Genomic DNA, 17,341 nt, shown 5'->3' with positions numbered 1-17,341 from the left:
AAAAAACACGCACTCACGCACTCACTCACGCACTCACGCACACACACACACACACACACACACACATATATATATATATATATATATATATATATATATATATAAAGATATACATTAGAAGTAAAACCGAAAAGAGCACAGATATGAATATAATTATAAAATATTGATGGATATTTATATATAATACAAATTGAAAATATGATAACGGATGTCATCTTATAATCTTTTTTTTTTTTTGGAGGGGGGGGGGGGCGGGGAGTGGTTGTGAAAATGTAGTGGTAGACCCCAGGACTCAAATGAATGAATGGACGCAGGAATGTGATGTTCACAGGATTTATTGGTTTTATCAGGAAATCGAGAAACCTTGCAGAAAACAGAAAAACAATTGCCATATATTACGCCTTATCATTCCACAAGATTATACTCGACATCTCATATAACATTACTTAATTTCCTAACCGAATAATATAAACAAATTTAAAGGACTGTTTCACAATAAATTGTTTGTTCATCACCTTTTTGCTAACACAATCCATGTGTCTTTATTACAAATAATAATTATGACATACAGTCTGATTGTAGTGGATTAGTTTGCATTCTTCAAATAGCAGGTGCCTTGCTGGTAGCATTTTGTTGGCGCATTGAACGCCTACAATAGTGAATAATATGGTTACCAGATTACGCTTTGTTTGTAAATGTTGTAATTATCAGTGCCGTTTATTTTGCACAAAATGCTTACTATCGGTCTCTGGTATAAAAACGAGAGGGCTCTCATGGTTTGCCAATTTGGCAATTCATGTATAATCCAATATTAAGTCCCTGGTTTGTTACCTAAGGTTATCTCTTTCAAATAATACAACTACCTATAGAGTGATTTACATTCAAACATACAATCCCAGGGCCCTGTTTTATGAAGAGTTAAAATTGATTATATAGTTGACTTCATCTGTAAGTCTATAGCAGGCTGTGTGGTAAGGAAATTTAAAATCAATTTTATCTTTTGATAAAACGGGGCCCAGTACATGGAACTTTATGAGTTTGCGTGGCTGTATAGGCACTACAAGGTGAAACTCACTGATCGCTTTCTTTGATATATCAACATGGTTGACGTGGATTGAAATTACTAAAACAATTTCATGGTTGAAATTATTAAAATAATCCCATGGTTGAAATTATTAGAACAATCTCATGGTTGAAAGTATTAAAACAATCTCATGGTTGAAATCATTAAAACAATGTAATGGTTCAAACATCACGGAAAGGATAATTTTCAACGAAAATTCACTCCAGCCAAGAGGCCAGCACAGCGAACTGACTGCATAGTGTTGTGATATTAAGATTCTTTTTTTTTATTGTTTGTTTTTCAGTTTGATTGTTTGGCTGCATGATACATTGCAAATATCATGCAGTATGTTTATTTTCATTATTGAGACAGCTGTACATTCAGGTAAAGGTTACACCTCATCCGTGTTCTTGTAATATTTATATTAGGATAAGAAACTGGTATTTTTTTTGTTTGTACGTGCTTGGTCTTGACAGTGTAATGATGTAAAGTCGCAAAGGAGGAAAACTTGGATTTGAAAGAAAAATCCCAATGACAATATGAAAGCCACATTCTTTGGGGTTCAGCGTGTAAAACAGATCAGTCTGATGTTGGCGTCGTAGATACCAATGTCAAAATGCTGCAAATACCCGGACAGTATCTATTCAAACTCGAATGTCAGGTCGACTCCTTTCATTTTCTGTTCGTACCACTTGTCAAACATTTCGTTTTGGGCCACGGTGAAGCGCTCTTTCCACTGACCGGAAACGCCTGTATACAGAAGAAACAACAACAACAAACAAAACCAAAACATGCATAATCATCATATTTCCAAATATGCATTTACTGAAGCGAATTGATAAGAAATATCTGCTGTATCCTATTCTAAATAAAAGAACCAAATTTCTCTGTGTGGAGGCTGTTTGTTTGTTTGTTTGTTTGTTTTTTCCTCTCTGTTTACATATATAAAGGGTAACGTGCATAAGTATGCATACCCTCCTCATTGTGCAATGCTGCTCTCTCTCGGTAGCTGTAGGTCCAATCAGTCTGAAATTACAGACTATTGCTTCCGAGATGTCAGCCTACAGGATGTGAAAATTTGCTGAATTTTCGATAACTTTTCATGGATTTACAACTGTTTTATTTGGACTATATCTTTGAGGTTGTCCTTGAAGGATTGGAATTTTCAGTGTCAATCTGCTGGATCGACAAAATGGCAAGAAACAAGGGAATATGCATCTGTGTCAGAAAGAAAGAGGGAAATTGAACAATGACAAGCAGGTAAAATCATTAGAGAAATTGCACAGATACTACACAGAATAGACAACTAGTAAAAGATTTGTTACAGCCACCTGGGTTAAGAAAGAATAATGTCATCTCTGAGACAGGAAGCGGAAGGTCAAGAAGAGCAAATTGACTGTCCAGCCAAAAAGGTTTATTACTGCTTTTGCTAAGAACAATGTTATCAAAAATCAGGGGAAGGCAGCTCATAACTGGTAAATCTTAGGCATGAATACAATTCTGTATTGTCTGATCTTTGCATTAAGAAAAAACTATGAAGTTTCGTTAAAAAATATGGAAGTTATGAACACTTCAGTCAGGTTGATGCCATGAGATATGCATACTTGTGTGCGCCACCCTATATAATATATACATTATATTTAGCAGAATGAAAAACCCTCCAAAATTGGAGGCCTAACTTTCATTTTAACGCGTCACTTCTATGATTTCATCATCATCATTCTAGTAGAAAATGATACGTTACGATCACTTAACAATGATTAGAACAGGTGTGTATAGTATAATAACTAATAAAACATATTATGAAATTATATATATATATATTCCAATGAATGGAATGTGTTTGTGAGAAAGGGGAGTACACTGCACATATACCTGCTATGTGAGCAAACTACACACTATACAATGATGTGACAGATTGGAGTACTTGTCAGAATCAGCCCAATAAAGAGAATACGCAAACAATATTTAGAAATTTGCTTGATCCCAGAACACATCCCAAGCCGTTGATACCTTTGTTCATGAAGGGGACTGCGTTCACCACATCGTGGAAATCCTTATCGACTGCTTTTTCGTCCGTCTTACGCGTTGTGTACGTCTTGCTCATTCCCTTGAATGAGCTGTGCTCGACAACTTTCTGGACCTCGTTAGCAGTCAGATCGACGCCGATGTGGGCCGCCACCTGCCGTACGCCCTCTACGGGATTCTGATGCCAGGATAAATGCACAGCGAGCAGTCAAAATTTTATCATGAAAATCAAACGACACCGTTTGGAATAATTACTTAATTCGTTGGTTCTGTGTAAACTCTTCTAACGCTCAAAAGGTATTCTGCAGGTCCTTGATTTCTTTTTTTGTAACCGTTTAATTTTTTTTTTAACGTCCATTTGTAACGTTTTAAATACGTCGAAAACCTTCCACAAACAAAGACATCCAGAAAACATTTTTGACAAAACGTCCAAATAACGAACTTGGACCGTTTCAAGAACGTTCAGAAACCGTCCGAATGTTAGCTGGGCTCCGACCAAGCACACTTTCTACATCATTTTTTTCCGGTTATCTAGACTATGAGAGAAGCGGATGTAAAGAATGCTTAAAGAGAAATTCCAACTAGTTATTTACAGTCTGATAAGGAGTAAAATCCCACAAGTACAACAGTGAAAATTAGATCAAAATCGAATGAAAATCAAGGAAGTTTTGAAATTGTGAGTTTTTGCATATTTGGTATGAATGTGCAAATGGATGAGCTGATGATGTCATCACCTCACAATTTTCCATTGATCGTGTACAAAAAAAAAAAAGAAAGATGACGAAATTTAGTGTATCTGTTATCAAAGTGTAGAACTGTTTTGTACCGGAGATTTGATAGAATGGGGTACGTATACTCCGACCTCGACTTCGTGGGATATTTGTTCTCACTTTACACATAACATATCGTTTCATTTATTCAAGCCTGAAGGTATAACGTGTTTTCAAGAGAAAAACAAATATCTAAGCTCTTACGCTCTCAAAGTCTGCTTTCGCACTCTTAAGGGCTGACATACCTTTTAGTAGGTAAATATGAATTATATATTTTTTTTTTTTCTGCAAAGTCACTCTCGCGTTCATGGACTTTGCACCACTTATTTACGTCTGCAACATCAAAGATTATATCATCTCATCTTACTCTTACGAAGGAAGGGCACAGTTATCAGCACAAGATTTTCAATTGCTGGTATATAAAGTGCGTGAAACCTTTCCGTCTGGTCTTGTTTTTATGTTTTGTACAACTTCCAGGTCAACAAGTCAAAGAATAACAATCTGTTACACGAAACTAGTCAGAAACAACGCAGAATTATTACCTTCAAATCTCAGCCTCAAAAGTGACGTAAGAATTAATTTCCTTACCATTGCTTACTGTCTATTTTCCCTTTCTTGCCCTTTTCTCTTTGCATGCTGGCATTGTGTCTATACACCACTAATAGTCACTGTATACTCAATATCTTAAATTGTGCGATCGTTGTACAGGATATAAAAAGTGACTGCGTTAAAACTCGTGTAACTGGAGAATCAACCATTATGCAAATGAATGTGCTGAATCTATATTCCTTGTATACACTGTCCAAATTGCCAAATTACGTTCGCCAGTAGGTGTATTATATTTTTAGTGCATAGGCGACCACTGCCATGAGGGATTCACTTTCACAGAAGTTGCAGAGCAATGGCTATACTGTTTCAGCGTCCGTATAACTGTCATGTTTGATAATAGAGAATAAGTCAGTTGGGAGTTAGCTCACATGGGCACATTGGTACTAATGACCTTTCTTTTTTCTCAGTCGATTTGGGGCACTTCACTCCTTATAATGCACAAGCTTTACGTAACAAATCATCGATCTTGTTCAAACAAAGGATGGACTGGCGTATACCAGACTAATGACAAGTACGATCTGTCAATTAACACCTTCGGAAAAGCCTCCATTTCATTGTTTTACATTGAATGTATCAATAATCTTTTTCTATTGATGTTGCCAAAAACCACTTTTACTGTCGGGTGGATATGTGCCAGCAAGCAGCATTTTGAATAAGGATTACATGATTAATTTTTACATCACAGATGCTTATCCCAGTGAATTAAAAAACCAAATGCCTGTTGGTGTTGGTCTTCTGCTCATGTGTAAACGTGGAACAGCCAACTTGCTTATACCACTTATACCGCAGTTTGTACTCTTGTTTGTAGGTGGTGAAAATCTTGAATTGTATTATAAATGCCACCTATTTTGAACACATTGTTTTCGACCTTTTTTTTTCATGTGCAGTCTTCTCTTTGTAATGCTTCATGTGACCATTATTTAATGGACGTTTTGGCCATAGAAAATAAAATAAGAAGTATGTGATATACTAGGTGTTACAAGAAACGTTTCCCACTTTTCATCCTGAATAGTTAAAAAAAAAACAACCTATAAATCAGATAACACTGTCATTGATATGAGCAATAGCTGAGTTGTTTACAATTTTGTTGGAGGTAATTCAAAAATGATATCACAGATCAGTTTCATTAAATTCAAGATTTATTCTTAAGTTTAGGTTTCAGATTTTGCACTGTTTTCAACCTTCTGCACAAAATGTCAATTTTGCACAGGGGGTCAATTGGTGTGATAGTCCATGGGCCAAGAGGCGAAAAATTGGTTATTGGTACCATCTCAGGTGGCAATACCTTCTTGGTGTCATTTTGTTTGTTGGGCATAGATATGCTTATCAAGCTGTGATAGCATTTCCAAATGAGTAGCTTAGTCCTAATAAATGAATTTTTAACCAATTTGGTCTCGTTTTTATATCCCTATACTTCTGAATCGAGGCTAACCGCTATAGAAACAAGAGCACGGTCTTCTGTATGTCCATGGAGCTCATGGTATGTCCACAGGTGTTCTGTTGTAAACGCGGTGCGCTTAGTATTTATTCAAGGCGGCGAAGGGAATATCCAAAGGGTGATGCTGTCCAGAGCTAAACGCGATGCGTTTAGTCTTTATTCAAGACGGCGAAGGGAATATCCAAAGCCTATGATACAGTGTATATCCCTTTATCTAAAAAACAAACAAAAAAGCAATTCCTCGTGGATTTTGCCGTATTTTTGATTATTCATCATTTTCCGGTGAAAACGCTGAGGTGAAAACACTAATGCCACGCCAATGTAGCTTTATTTCCATCAAACAATGAACCGGTACACTACAATACGTAATAATAAATACTATTGTAAATGAGCACAGTGATTTTTGTTTAAAACTTATGTATTTGTTGAGAGGGTAGTATAAAAACAGTATAGATGATTCCTTTTATTAGTAACTTTAGATAAGATAACGGTACATTGTTTTGTTTTGTTGTTGTTGTTTTTTTGCAGTGTTTACCAGAACTGATATTGTTGTTAATCAGACAAACACACACACACACACACACACACGGAAACAATTGTCACACAATTAGTCCATGGGCCAAGACCCGAAAAATGGGTTACTGGTACCACCTGAGGTGGCAAGTTCTAGTTGTGCATTTTGAAATGGCATATATCTAAGGAATATTATTTTGCTATAAAAGTATAATAGCATTTCCAGAGTATTAGCTTAGTCAAAGATTTCAGCCATCAACCCGACCAATGCCAAATATTTTTGACGCTCTTTGACCAAAGACAGGCAGAGTGTGACCTTTGAAAATTTCCACTAGGAATTGTTTTTTGTTTGCTTTTTAGATAAAGGGATATACACTGTATCAATAGCTTTGGATATTCCCTTCGCCGTCTTGAATAAATACTAAGCGCTGTGGACATCATAACCCTCGGTTTTTCCCTTCGCTGCCTTGAATAAAGACTAAGCGCACCGCGTTTACAACAGAACACCTGTGGACATACAGAAGACAGTGCTCTTCTTTCTATAGCGGTTAGTTTCGATTCAGAAGTAAAGGGATATAACAGCGAAACCAAACGGGTTAAAAATTCATTTATTAGGACTAAGCTACTCATTTGGAAATGCTATCATAGCTTGATAAGCATATCTATGCCTGACAAACAAAATGACACCAAAAAGGTTTTGCCACCTCAGATGGTACCAATATCTGGCCTGGCCCATGGACTATGAATGGGAGTGTGTGGTTAACACCCTGACAATGGTCCTGAACAATGACCAGGATTGGAATGCTCTATTACATATTCATGGAAATTCCACAATCACAGCTAGTCTTTATTCATCCTGAAATGTAGTGTTTGCAAGCACATGAAAACATGTGCTTATATTTCTTTCATTTGCATGCATTTTACCCTTTACCATGAATTCAGACTAGCAGTGCCCAGGGCAATCCATCATGAATTACTAATAAAGCATTCATGTGTCTTGGAGCAAGAGACCAGAAGCCTAGTCGGCAGAGCTCTGAAAAGGTGGTATTCGTGGTATTCATGTCTATTATTCCGCTTCATTGTAAGCACACACTCACATACACATCATTGGTTCTTGTGTAAAGTTCAGTTTTGTACAGAGGGTTCAAATTTGACCAAAATCTGGAGCTTAACTTTAAAATTAATCATAGATTTAATGAAACTGATTCATGCTCTCATATTCAAATCACCTCCAACTAAATTGTACGCTATTCAGCTATTACTCATATCAATGACTGTTGTATCTGATAGTTTTTGAACTATTAAGGATCAAAAGTGGGAAATGTATTTTGTAACACCGGTATAATCAGCGGATATCATATATTATTCTCGATCGACCGATCAAACTGATATGGAGTGCTTGAACTCGGATAGTTCGTTTGTTTGCAAAAGTAATCAAATACTTTTTCAATCTTATGTCTCCTTGTGTATGTGAACATGTGTATGCGTGTGTGTGTATTTGTGGTAGACAGATAATGCTGCACCCATGCACATTGCTCACTTACAAGGATTCACGTGAGTTTTGATACCAAACCCTACTTGTCACGTAGAGTCAATATTTAACAATTTTCTAAGGCACGTAACTGTCCAAGACAAACTGTGGAGTTGAGGCCACATAGCCGCCATATAAAGTTGTGAGATTTGTAATACAAGGCTGCATGAACTCCCATACATTTCTATTTTGTATACAAAAATATGCGACTGATGAGACGTGCCCGGTTCCTTCGTAGCTATATACCTTCTGATACATCACTCTCGGTCCTTCATTCTTATCAGTTGCTGTTTCTGTTTTCTAAAGCTGATTAAAATGATACATGACTTGGATGAGAAAAAAAAACCCCTCATGTTATTAGAAGGATTTGTCGTGAACAGGGAAGGCGATGAGGAATTTTGTCATGTTGACTTCAAAATGTCGCCTCTTGCCACGCCCATTCCATTCTATACACATATCCCGGTTGGATTTGTGCATGGGCGCCAGCAGCCTGCGTATTAGGTTTTACCTGGGATGTCCAAGCGGAAGTGCTTTTGCCTTGCTATCAAACAGATCAGTTCTAACCTCCCAATCTGTCTGAAGGATGCTGAATGGTCTTATACCGTATGTCCCCCCCCCCCTCCCCCCCCCCAAAAAAAATACAACGGTACCCTTCGCAACGATAGCTTTAAAAATAGTGAATCAATCCAAATACCATTACAGAAACCTTCATTCGATTTGCTTCAGTGGTCAAAGAGAAATGAGGAATTTTGTAGAGCATGTCAGAAATTTCTCCCTCCAACTTCTGTCTTTTTTTTTTTGTTCACAGATTAATTTGCATCTCCAAGAGCATTCAAATGCTAAACTTGGAAGAATCAAACTCATGACATGCTTTACAACAATCCACATTTCTCTGTGACCGCTTAACCAAATTGAATGGGTTTCCTGTAAAATAGAGCTAAGATGTTATATAGATGTTATATAAGACTCTAAAGTAGCATTTAGACGGTTTTATCACATTGGGTGTTATCAGTGCGAAAAGTGGATTGTACTTTCTTTTTTTTTTTTGGGGGGGGGGGGGCATACTGTATGCTGTCCCCTCTCGACTCGTTTTGTGTTTTTTTTTTTGTTTTTTTTTTTTGGGGGGGAGCATACTGTATGCTATCCCCTCTCGACTCATTTTATACCCAAAATACTTTTGTCAGTCGAATAGAACATGGTGACTACAGAGGTCCAGTGTGTGAGAGAGTCAAATCAAGCAAGTGAAATGCTCCTCTTGAGAAGATAGAGCGGGGTGTGAATATAAACACACACACACACACACACACACACAAACAAACAAACAAATAAACAAACAACAAGCACTAGAAATGGGAGAATGATGTTGTTGATCTTTCCTATTCCATTCCAGCTAGGCTGCTTGTTGGTACAAAAGACGATATCAAGCGCATTGTGCCATTTATGGGAGAAAAAAAAAAATACTGTTAAGAGTTTCTTCCCTAAAGTCATCTGGTTCTCTTAACGCTTCAGCGTCGGCGATTTCAAGATCATCATACCTTTTTGAGATTCTCGTAGAAGAGAAAGATCACGTTATCTTTGTCCCGGAGTTTCCAGAATCCAAGGTTGTGGTCTAACCATGGCCCATATGCTGGCTCTACATGAAAGTCGAAGAAGAAAGACCAACAAATATGTAAATGAATTAAAGAATAAAAAACCGTAATAAAGTGGTACACAACAATGTGGAGAAGTATAATTTCGGGGAAACATTGACGATTATATTTTGTGACTGACTATTACAGAAACATGTTCAGTGGCGGATCCAGGCGGGGCGCACAGGGCGCCCCTATTTGTTTTTTAACACAAAAGAAATAAAAGGAAAAATGGGATGGGGCGTGAGCCCGCCCCTCCCCCTTAATTTTGTAAAGGCGCCGCCATTTTACGGAATTCCTGGATCCGACCCTTGTGTTAGCTGCACTAACTCATTGATTCCTAGTTATTCTGAACAAGGGTGATTTAGAGAATATTAAGTGAATGTTAACCATATCATCGGCATATATATATATATATATATATATATATATATGTGTGTGTGTGTGTGTGTGTGTGTGTGTGTGTGTGTGTGTACATAAATTTCTTGCTATTGCAGACAACAAGTAATTCTTTGGGGGAAAATGATCTTATTGATATCTGAAAAATATTTACCCATAACAAAACAGCTGGTTTTAATGGTTCTATGTGTAAACTTTATCCACATTTAAGTTTATACTTCCTTGGTGTCACTTCACGTTTATTGCGGTATTTTACCATACAGGGGGCCAATTCAAATTAAACTTTACATGAAGTATGATATTGTTGCTAAACAAGATTTCACGTCGCATTAAATTTGTCTACTTTAAATGCAGCAACATGCTCTCAATCCTGTCTGTCGCTTTCGAAATGAGAGCAGTTACAGATGCAAGATGTGTACCTGTTTCGATTAGCACAGTTTAATTTCAATTGATTTCAATTGCCATAACATTCCTTATCATCCTTATCCTTATCTGCTTCCAGATAAGCATAAATAATTTGCTTAATATCATGCTCAGTCTCAAGAATAGTAATTGTTTTAAGCTTTATATACTTCTCCTTGGTGCTTGTTTTTACCGGAAAGTGAATCAATTTTTCACTGAACCAAGATCATTATGAATAAAAAGAGGCAATAAACGACCAACAACTGATAAAGATGCACAAGATACCCACTGTCTTCCATGAAGGATCCCAGGAGCACTTCCCATGAGAAACCAGCTGGTGCAATCTTCCCCTTTACCATCATGTTGTAATTCGAATTGAGAACATCCTTCGGGTTACGGGCTACGTAGATAACCTTTGACAAACAAGGGAAAGAAAAAAGAACAAAGGTTATGTTTTGAACTTTTTTTCTGATTTTTATTCGTTGAATATTCGTTAAATATTATGTCATGAAAGTAAACATTGTGTATAGAAAATTTAGCGTGTGTCGATTGTTTGTTCCAGGAGTGCAGAGTGTTTAGCTCAGTAGAACAACTCATTTCTTCCACAGAGACGGACGACTATGGAGCTGATTGTTAAACAAACGCTGTAAAGACCAGTGACATAATCACATGTTTCATGAACAAACAAAACAGTATCATACTGAGAATGAACGTCGACACAGTATGTTTTATACACGTATTGGAACAGCAGGAATACAAGTTACGCGCTAATCCACAAACAGAGGACTGGGTGGGGGGGGGGGGGGAGGGATCGAGACAAACATACATACCTTTCCTTTTTCCTCAAGTTTCGTAGGCAGCATCTCGATCGGAAGGTGTGACAGAATGACGCGGGGAGATTTCGCCTTGGCAACCACATCCAAAAATGGCGCCAAGTTTGGAGGATTCTCGAGCTCTTCCGCCCGTGTCTTGGGAATCTTTTGGGCCACGTTTATCATCTCCACTGTGCTTGTAGACAGCGATCGATCTATTTTCTCCGGTACTCCCCGGGCCAGGATGAGTCCAACGATTTCATTCATCCAGTGAGTTCCTTTACCAGAGGAAGATACTCATGGTCACTACGGTTGATTGTTTGGATGAGACATTTGCATACCAGGTACGGTGACTATGCACAACTTTGTCACCGTTTCATGTGTAAATACTGTATAGTGAAAACTTTGAGCAAAGAAAATGGGTTTTCATCGGGATTCGAACCCGAGACCTCCGGATTACTAGACCGGTGCTCTACCGACTGAGCTATTGAAAGCCCTAGATCGGTGTTCGTCCCTACCCTTAACTCTCTTTGCTCGTGTGGTCAGAAGCTATAGTGTGTGTATGTGTGCGACACACACACACATTAACCTGACATAAACCCAAAGGATGTAAATCAACTTTGGAATAAATGCGAGGGATCGCCGAAGCGATGCAGCTTTTTTATTTTTTAATATATTTTGAAACAAGAAAGGGAAACTGACCAGAAACAAATAATAAATAGTGAAAACTTTGAGCAAAGAAAATGGGTTTTCATCGGAAAAACCCATTTTCTTTGCTCAAAGTTTTCACTATTTATTATTTGTTTCTGGTCAGTTTCCCTTTCTTGTTTCAATATATAGTTTTTAATGATTTTTCTTCTTTGGTTCCATTAACCCCTTTTATGGTACTTTAAACTTTTTTTTTTTGGTGTGTCATTACAGTAATTTCTATTACACAGTTTGTTTCTTTGTCAATCAGTTGCAAAGTGTGTGGGTTTTTTTTCAATAATACTTTTGTTTATGCCGAATTCAGAATACATTTTAAGTCAGTCTCCATGGTCTAGTATCTTTTAAAGCTTGTATTGTTTTGTGTATATGTGTTACACTTGTATATGATTTTTTTTATGAAGTCTATTGTAATCCAATGTTTTCATCATGTATATGTACACAGGGCTCCCCTGGAAAGCAGTTGTGAAACTGAGGGGACTACCCTGTTTAAATATGACGGAATAAATAAATAAATAAATAAATAAATAAATAAATAAATATGTGCGTGTGTGTGTGTATGTGTGTGTGTGTGAGTATGTGTAGGCGTACATGCACAGAATCACAAACAAATTGTCTGACAAGACAGGCATGATAGGATAGAATTCTTGCAGCCAGTACATACCTGTCTTAGGATAGGTGCAAATCCACACGTCGTCCGGGCGAACTTCAAAAGTTGGTAACGCGTCCACGCTGGAGTCCAGAATGATGTTGGGTAATACGATCCCCTTGTACGTATGGGCTCCGCTGAGGTGAGGTGGTTCGTTTTCCGCCATGTTTGCGAAATTACCTTCGAAATATATGCATCAAGTCGCATCAAAGCAGTGAAACACTACCGTACACACAAAATCAGCATCCAGTAGCAAAGGGGCAATGATCTATTGTCGGAAATTTAATCACACACAAGCACACTCATTAAAAAAAAAAAGACATGCATTTAGGTATCATGACATTTTAACAACGCTACATGATATCATGTGTTAGCTAAAGTTGAACGAGGGTCAATTTGATTCAAAATCACAGACAACATAGGCCTCATTGAGTAAATTTTACATATATATCATGATAATAAATGTACATAATCTTGAAGGAGATCTGTATGCACGCAACGTGTATACCAATCGCCACGAAGTGTGGCGGAAAACTGACCCCACTTATTTATCAATGACAATTCCAATCTATTTCTGCAACTAGATCATAAAAGATCACCATGTGTAAACGAAAATACAACAGTAACAGATAGAAGTTGGTAAAATTGGATTTTCTACAACACAAAGTTTGGCAACTTATAGCAAGAAATTTCTCACGAATCCTTCAGGGCCTACCGGAACGACATCCGTTCTCACTGTATTGCTCATGCATATAGCATTGCCAGTATATGAGGATCTCAATTTCCTAGTTGTTTCCTAATTGTATGACAAAAATGTAATCTTGGGCACTTTCTTTTCACTAAGTAGGCCTACATTTAAATATCATGCTGAAATTGTCCTTATCTTGAAAGTTTAAATACTCCTTTAGGAGAATTCGGGAATTTAAACATTGATCTACACTACCACCAATGATTTCAGCCAATTGGTCCACCTCTGACACATTTCAAAGCTATTTAACCCTCCTGCGCCAGCATGTGTGTACAATCCCATGAATCTTTCTGTACCATCCGGTATCCAGCGCAAACAAAAGGTTAAAGTGAATGAAATTGACATAAGAACATAAGATTATATCTTCCAACCCTGACATCCGCCCCGACATCAAGAACAATCAATGGTTGAAAATATATCAGAAATGGGTAATTTCACTCGTCTCTCATACATTACTGTTGGCAGGAGTTCACAAAAGCATTATTGCAAGGTTGAAAAGAGCGTCTTATTCTTTCCTGAAAAAAAAAAAAAGTGTGCAGGAAAGTTGCAACTATGGGAACAGTTGAGATGTAAGCATTAGGCTGGTGGCGGTACACGGTCTAGGATACGTGGTTCTGCTTCCCTAAGATGAACCGCCTACCTGTTCAAACTGATTGCAGATCAGAATACGCTGCTGTTGTAAAACTATATCAGTTGAACGTGGTTTGCTTTCCCTCGACAAAAAGGCCTGTCCTTGGATTTCTCGTCACTTCGGCAGCTCGATGTTAGACCTTCCGGTCGAAGTTCCAAAGACGAAGTGCAATGAACACTTACGATCACTAGGATTCTACACAGAAACCAAGAACGTAGACTTGCAGTGTTTACCTGCAGATGAAAATAGGTCCGTGTGCTCCAAAGGTCAGAAGTCCTGCTGAAAGTCATAGGGGCCCCCAGTGCTAATACAGAGAGCTATTCCATGTTCGGAACATTATGTTGCAATCTTTTTCTCAAATAAAAATCCCATCCCTATATTATATCCTTCACTCCTACAGCTGTGTTAACTTGTTCATGACTCCCTATAACTGCATTCCCAATGTGCGTTAGCCTGCATCTTGACATTTGCACAATCCTGAATAATAGGCTATTCGACTTTTAAACATATAGGATACATCAAATGCCAGACCAGGGTTGATTTTAAACTATTTTAAGGAATGATGCAGTGAAATAGCAACTCGATGCAAAATCACTTTCGACTTTCTTGCAGAGGTTGTTATGTAAGCTTTATTCCATCATCATCATCATCATCATCATCACCATCTGTCGGGGGAAAAAAGTCCTTTTCATAATAATTTATGATTCCTCTAACGGTCTTGTTAGTGACATCACAATTGTGTGTTGTTGTTTTTTGTCGTATTTTAAAGGACAATGAAATAAACTTCAGCGAATACCATATTCTTAGATCGAGGTAGGGATCAAATAAATTCATGTCGACCTTTACCAAACCACACGGTTAAAATTTACGCCACTGAGTTGTTGTTTTTTTTTAAACCAGATATGATCTTAACTGATTGCTGAAACATGTATGATATGTATGTTTACGAAGACGTACAAATTGAAACTCTCAGAATTCTCAGCCTGATTCTATGTGCAATCAAGCCTGTTAATAGCTGCCACCTCATTTGAATCATTAAATTATTTAAATCTGAAATTTTGGTGTCCCGATTAAAAAAAAAAAAGATAATGATCGAAATGAGAGCAAACGTAACAATCCATTTTGAATCTAAGTTGCATGATCGGCCATCAAAGAAATTTGGAACCCGACATCAGTTTTTCGTGGCCCTAGGCCACCGCTAATATAAAACCCTGCGTATACATACACATATACGCTGTATATGTACATAACATATTCAAAATAATAAAACTAATTAGCTTTGCTTATTTAGCACATAGCACGCAGTGTGCTCCAGAAAAAGCAAGATTATACAAGAATACGCAATTGCAATTACAATGAAATTAATATGTTCTGTAGCATATATGGGCGAGTGCCCTCATACGGTATATACAGTATGTTCCCCCCCCCCAAAAAAAAAAAAAAATACAACGGGATCCCCCGCAATGATATCTTTAAAGATAGTGAATCAATCTAAATACAAATTCAGGGTATGCAACTATACTTCATTGCCCACATCTTACAGAAAACCCCATTCAATTTGCTTCAGTGGTCAAAGAGAAATGAGGAATTTTGTAAAGGATGTCGGGAATCTCTTTTGTCCAAGTTCTGTCTATTATTCACGCACTAGAGCATTGAATTGCTACAATTGGAAAAATTAGTCTCATGACATGCTTTACAACAATCTACATTTCTCTGTGACCGCTTAACCAAATTGAATGAGGTTTTCTGCAAAATAGAGCTAAGATTTTATATTTTAAGGCCCCGAAGAAGCACTTAGACAGGTCGATCATTTTGGATGTTATCAATTCGAAAATTTGATTGTAATTTTTGAGGGACATACTGCAGTATGTCCCACAAAAATTACAATCAGATTTTCGCATTGATAACATCCAATATGATTATTTTGTTTTTTCAATGCTACTTCAGGGTGTTCAAATATAACATCTCATTATACATTCATGGGCCTCTGCCACTTTCCATTCCAGATTTGAACATTGCGCTCTTGTAGAGCCTCTTTCAAATTCAAAGGTAAATCACATTAGATGTCTGAAGCCGTTTCTTAATTATAAGTCTTTGTTTTAAGTTCACACTGTACTTGCATCTTTATCACAAATATTACATGTGATGTAATTGTGTTAGTGAGTCCTTTGAATACCAAACGCGATGCAGGGTATTTCTTGGCGCCGTGAACGCCTACGGGAGTGAATAATGTGGTTGCAGTTTATGAGTTTCTTCATTATCAGTGCCTTTATTTTGGACAAGACATTATCGTTGCTCTCTGGTATGAAAATAACAGGGCACTCATGGCTTGCCAGTATGGCAATATCCTAAAGATCGACTAAATACATGAGTTGTTCCGAAGGTGAAACCTTGAAAATAATATATACATTCAAAATACAATTCCAGTAGAGTGAAACCTTGTTAGCTTGCGTACTTAGCTGTGTGCACTTCATTTTCAAGATAAGAATTGCTTGCGTGTATTAACGCGGTTTACATTGATTAAAATGATTAAAGAAATATCATGGATATAGTGGGGAGGGTTATGAAGATGTAGTGATAGTCCCCAGGACTCAAATGAAGGAAAGGACGCAGGATCGTGGTGTTCACAGGATTTATTGGTTTTATTAGGAAATCAAGAAACACTGCAGAGAAAAAAAAAAACAATAACCATGGGGATTCAAGATTATCATTGCATATAAGATCATACTCAACATCTCATGCAACATTGCTAAATTTCTCAACTCAGAAAGCTAAAAACAAACTTAAAGGGGACCTCCAGATGATTTTCAGACTTTTACATTTGAACAACTATAAATCAGTTACACTGAGTCCAAAGTTTCAGAATTTATAGAGATTGGGATGAGGAATGAGAATGTTTTCAAAATTTATAACAAATTGCTCTGAACAAGGATGATTACATAGCAGCCTCACCACAAGAATTCATGAGTTGGGGCTTAAGGAAGCAGAACAAAAGAAGAAGGCATGCATAGATTTTTCACAGGTGATCTTGTTGAGCAAGAGGTATTGGAATTGAATAAAACTGCTACATTTCTGAAATAGGTGTGGCTCTGGTGTCACCAACACTGTTCAGTGTAACTTGTTTAAGATTTTCAGTTTACTGGTTTCTCTGCTCAAGGACCACAATAGATTCCACAAATCTCACAAATCTATACATGGAACTGTCGATTTATGTACTACACGATGTGAAATCATGAAAATCGTTCACAGTACAGTGTTTATCACATTTTTTCATTTTTTTTTTTTTTTTTTTTTTTTTTTAGCCAACGCCATCCACGTGTCTTTATTACAAATAATTATGATATGTAATGTAACTATAGTGGTTTGGTATGCATTTTTCACATAGCAGGTGCCCTGCTTGTGGCATTTTGTGCAC

General features: G+C 37.3%; 2 protein-coding genes across 2 annotated transcripts in view; both read right to left on the bottom strand.

Moving 5' to 3' along the window:
- Positions 1-775, bottom strand: part of LOC140241186 (sulfotransferase 1C3-like) — a 5,317-nt gene extending 4,542 nt beyond the window's left edge. The window contains exon 1 of the mRNA XM_072320945.1: positions 740-775. Within this exon, the coding sequence (XP_072177046.1) occupies positions 740-775 (36 nt within the window). The remainder of the gene's footprint in view (positions 1-739) is intronic.
- Positions 776-1,475: 700 nt separating this feature from the next.
- LOC140240927 (sulfotransferase 1A1-like) lies at positions 1,476-12,797 on the bottom strand. Its single transcript, XM_072320698.1, has 6 exons — positions 12,563-12,797; positions 11,212-11,471; positions 10,671-10,794; positions 9,488-9,585; positions 3,077-3,269; positions 1,476-1,813 (listed from the first exon to the last, which is right to left on the bottom strand). The coding sequence occupies exons 1-6, from the start codon at positions 12,711-12,713 to the stop codon at positions 1,704-1,706; spliced, it is 936 nt and encodes a 311-aa protein (XP_072176799.1). The 5' UTR covers positions 12,714-12,797; the 3' UTR covers positions 1,476-1,703.
- Between the last annotated feature and the right edge of the window lie 4,544 nt (positions 12,798-17,341).

This window comes from Diadema setosum, chromosome 17, assembly GCF_964275005.1.
Source record: "Diadema setosum chromosome 17, eeDiaSeto1, whole genome shotgun sequence".
Lineage (NCBI taxonomy): Eukaryota > Metazoa > Echinodermata > Echinoidea > Diadematoida > Diadematidae > Diadema > Diadema setosum.
Note: the sequence above shows the minus strand (reverse complement) of the source record. Positions and strands in the feature narration are given on the sequence as shown.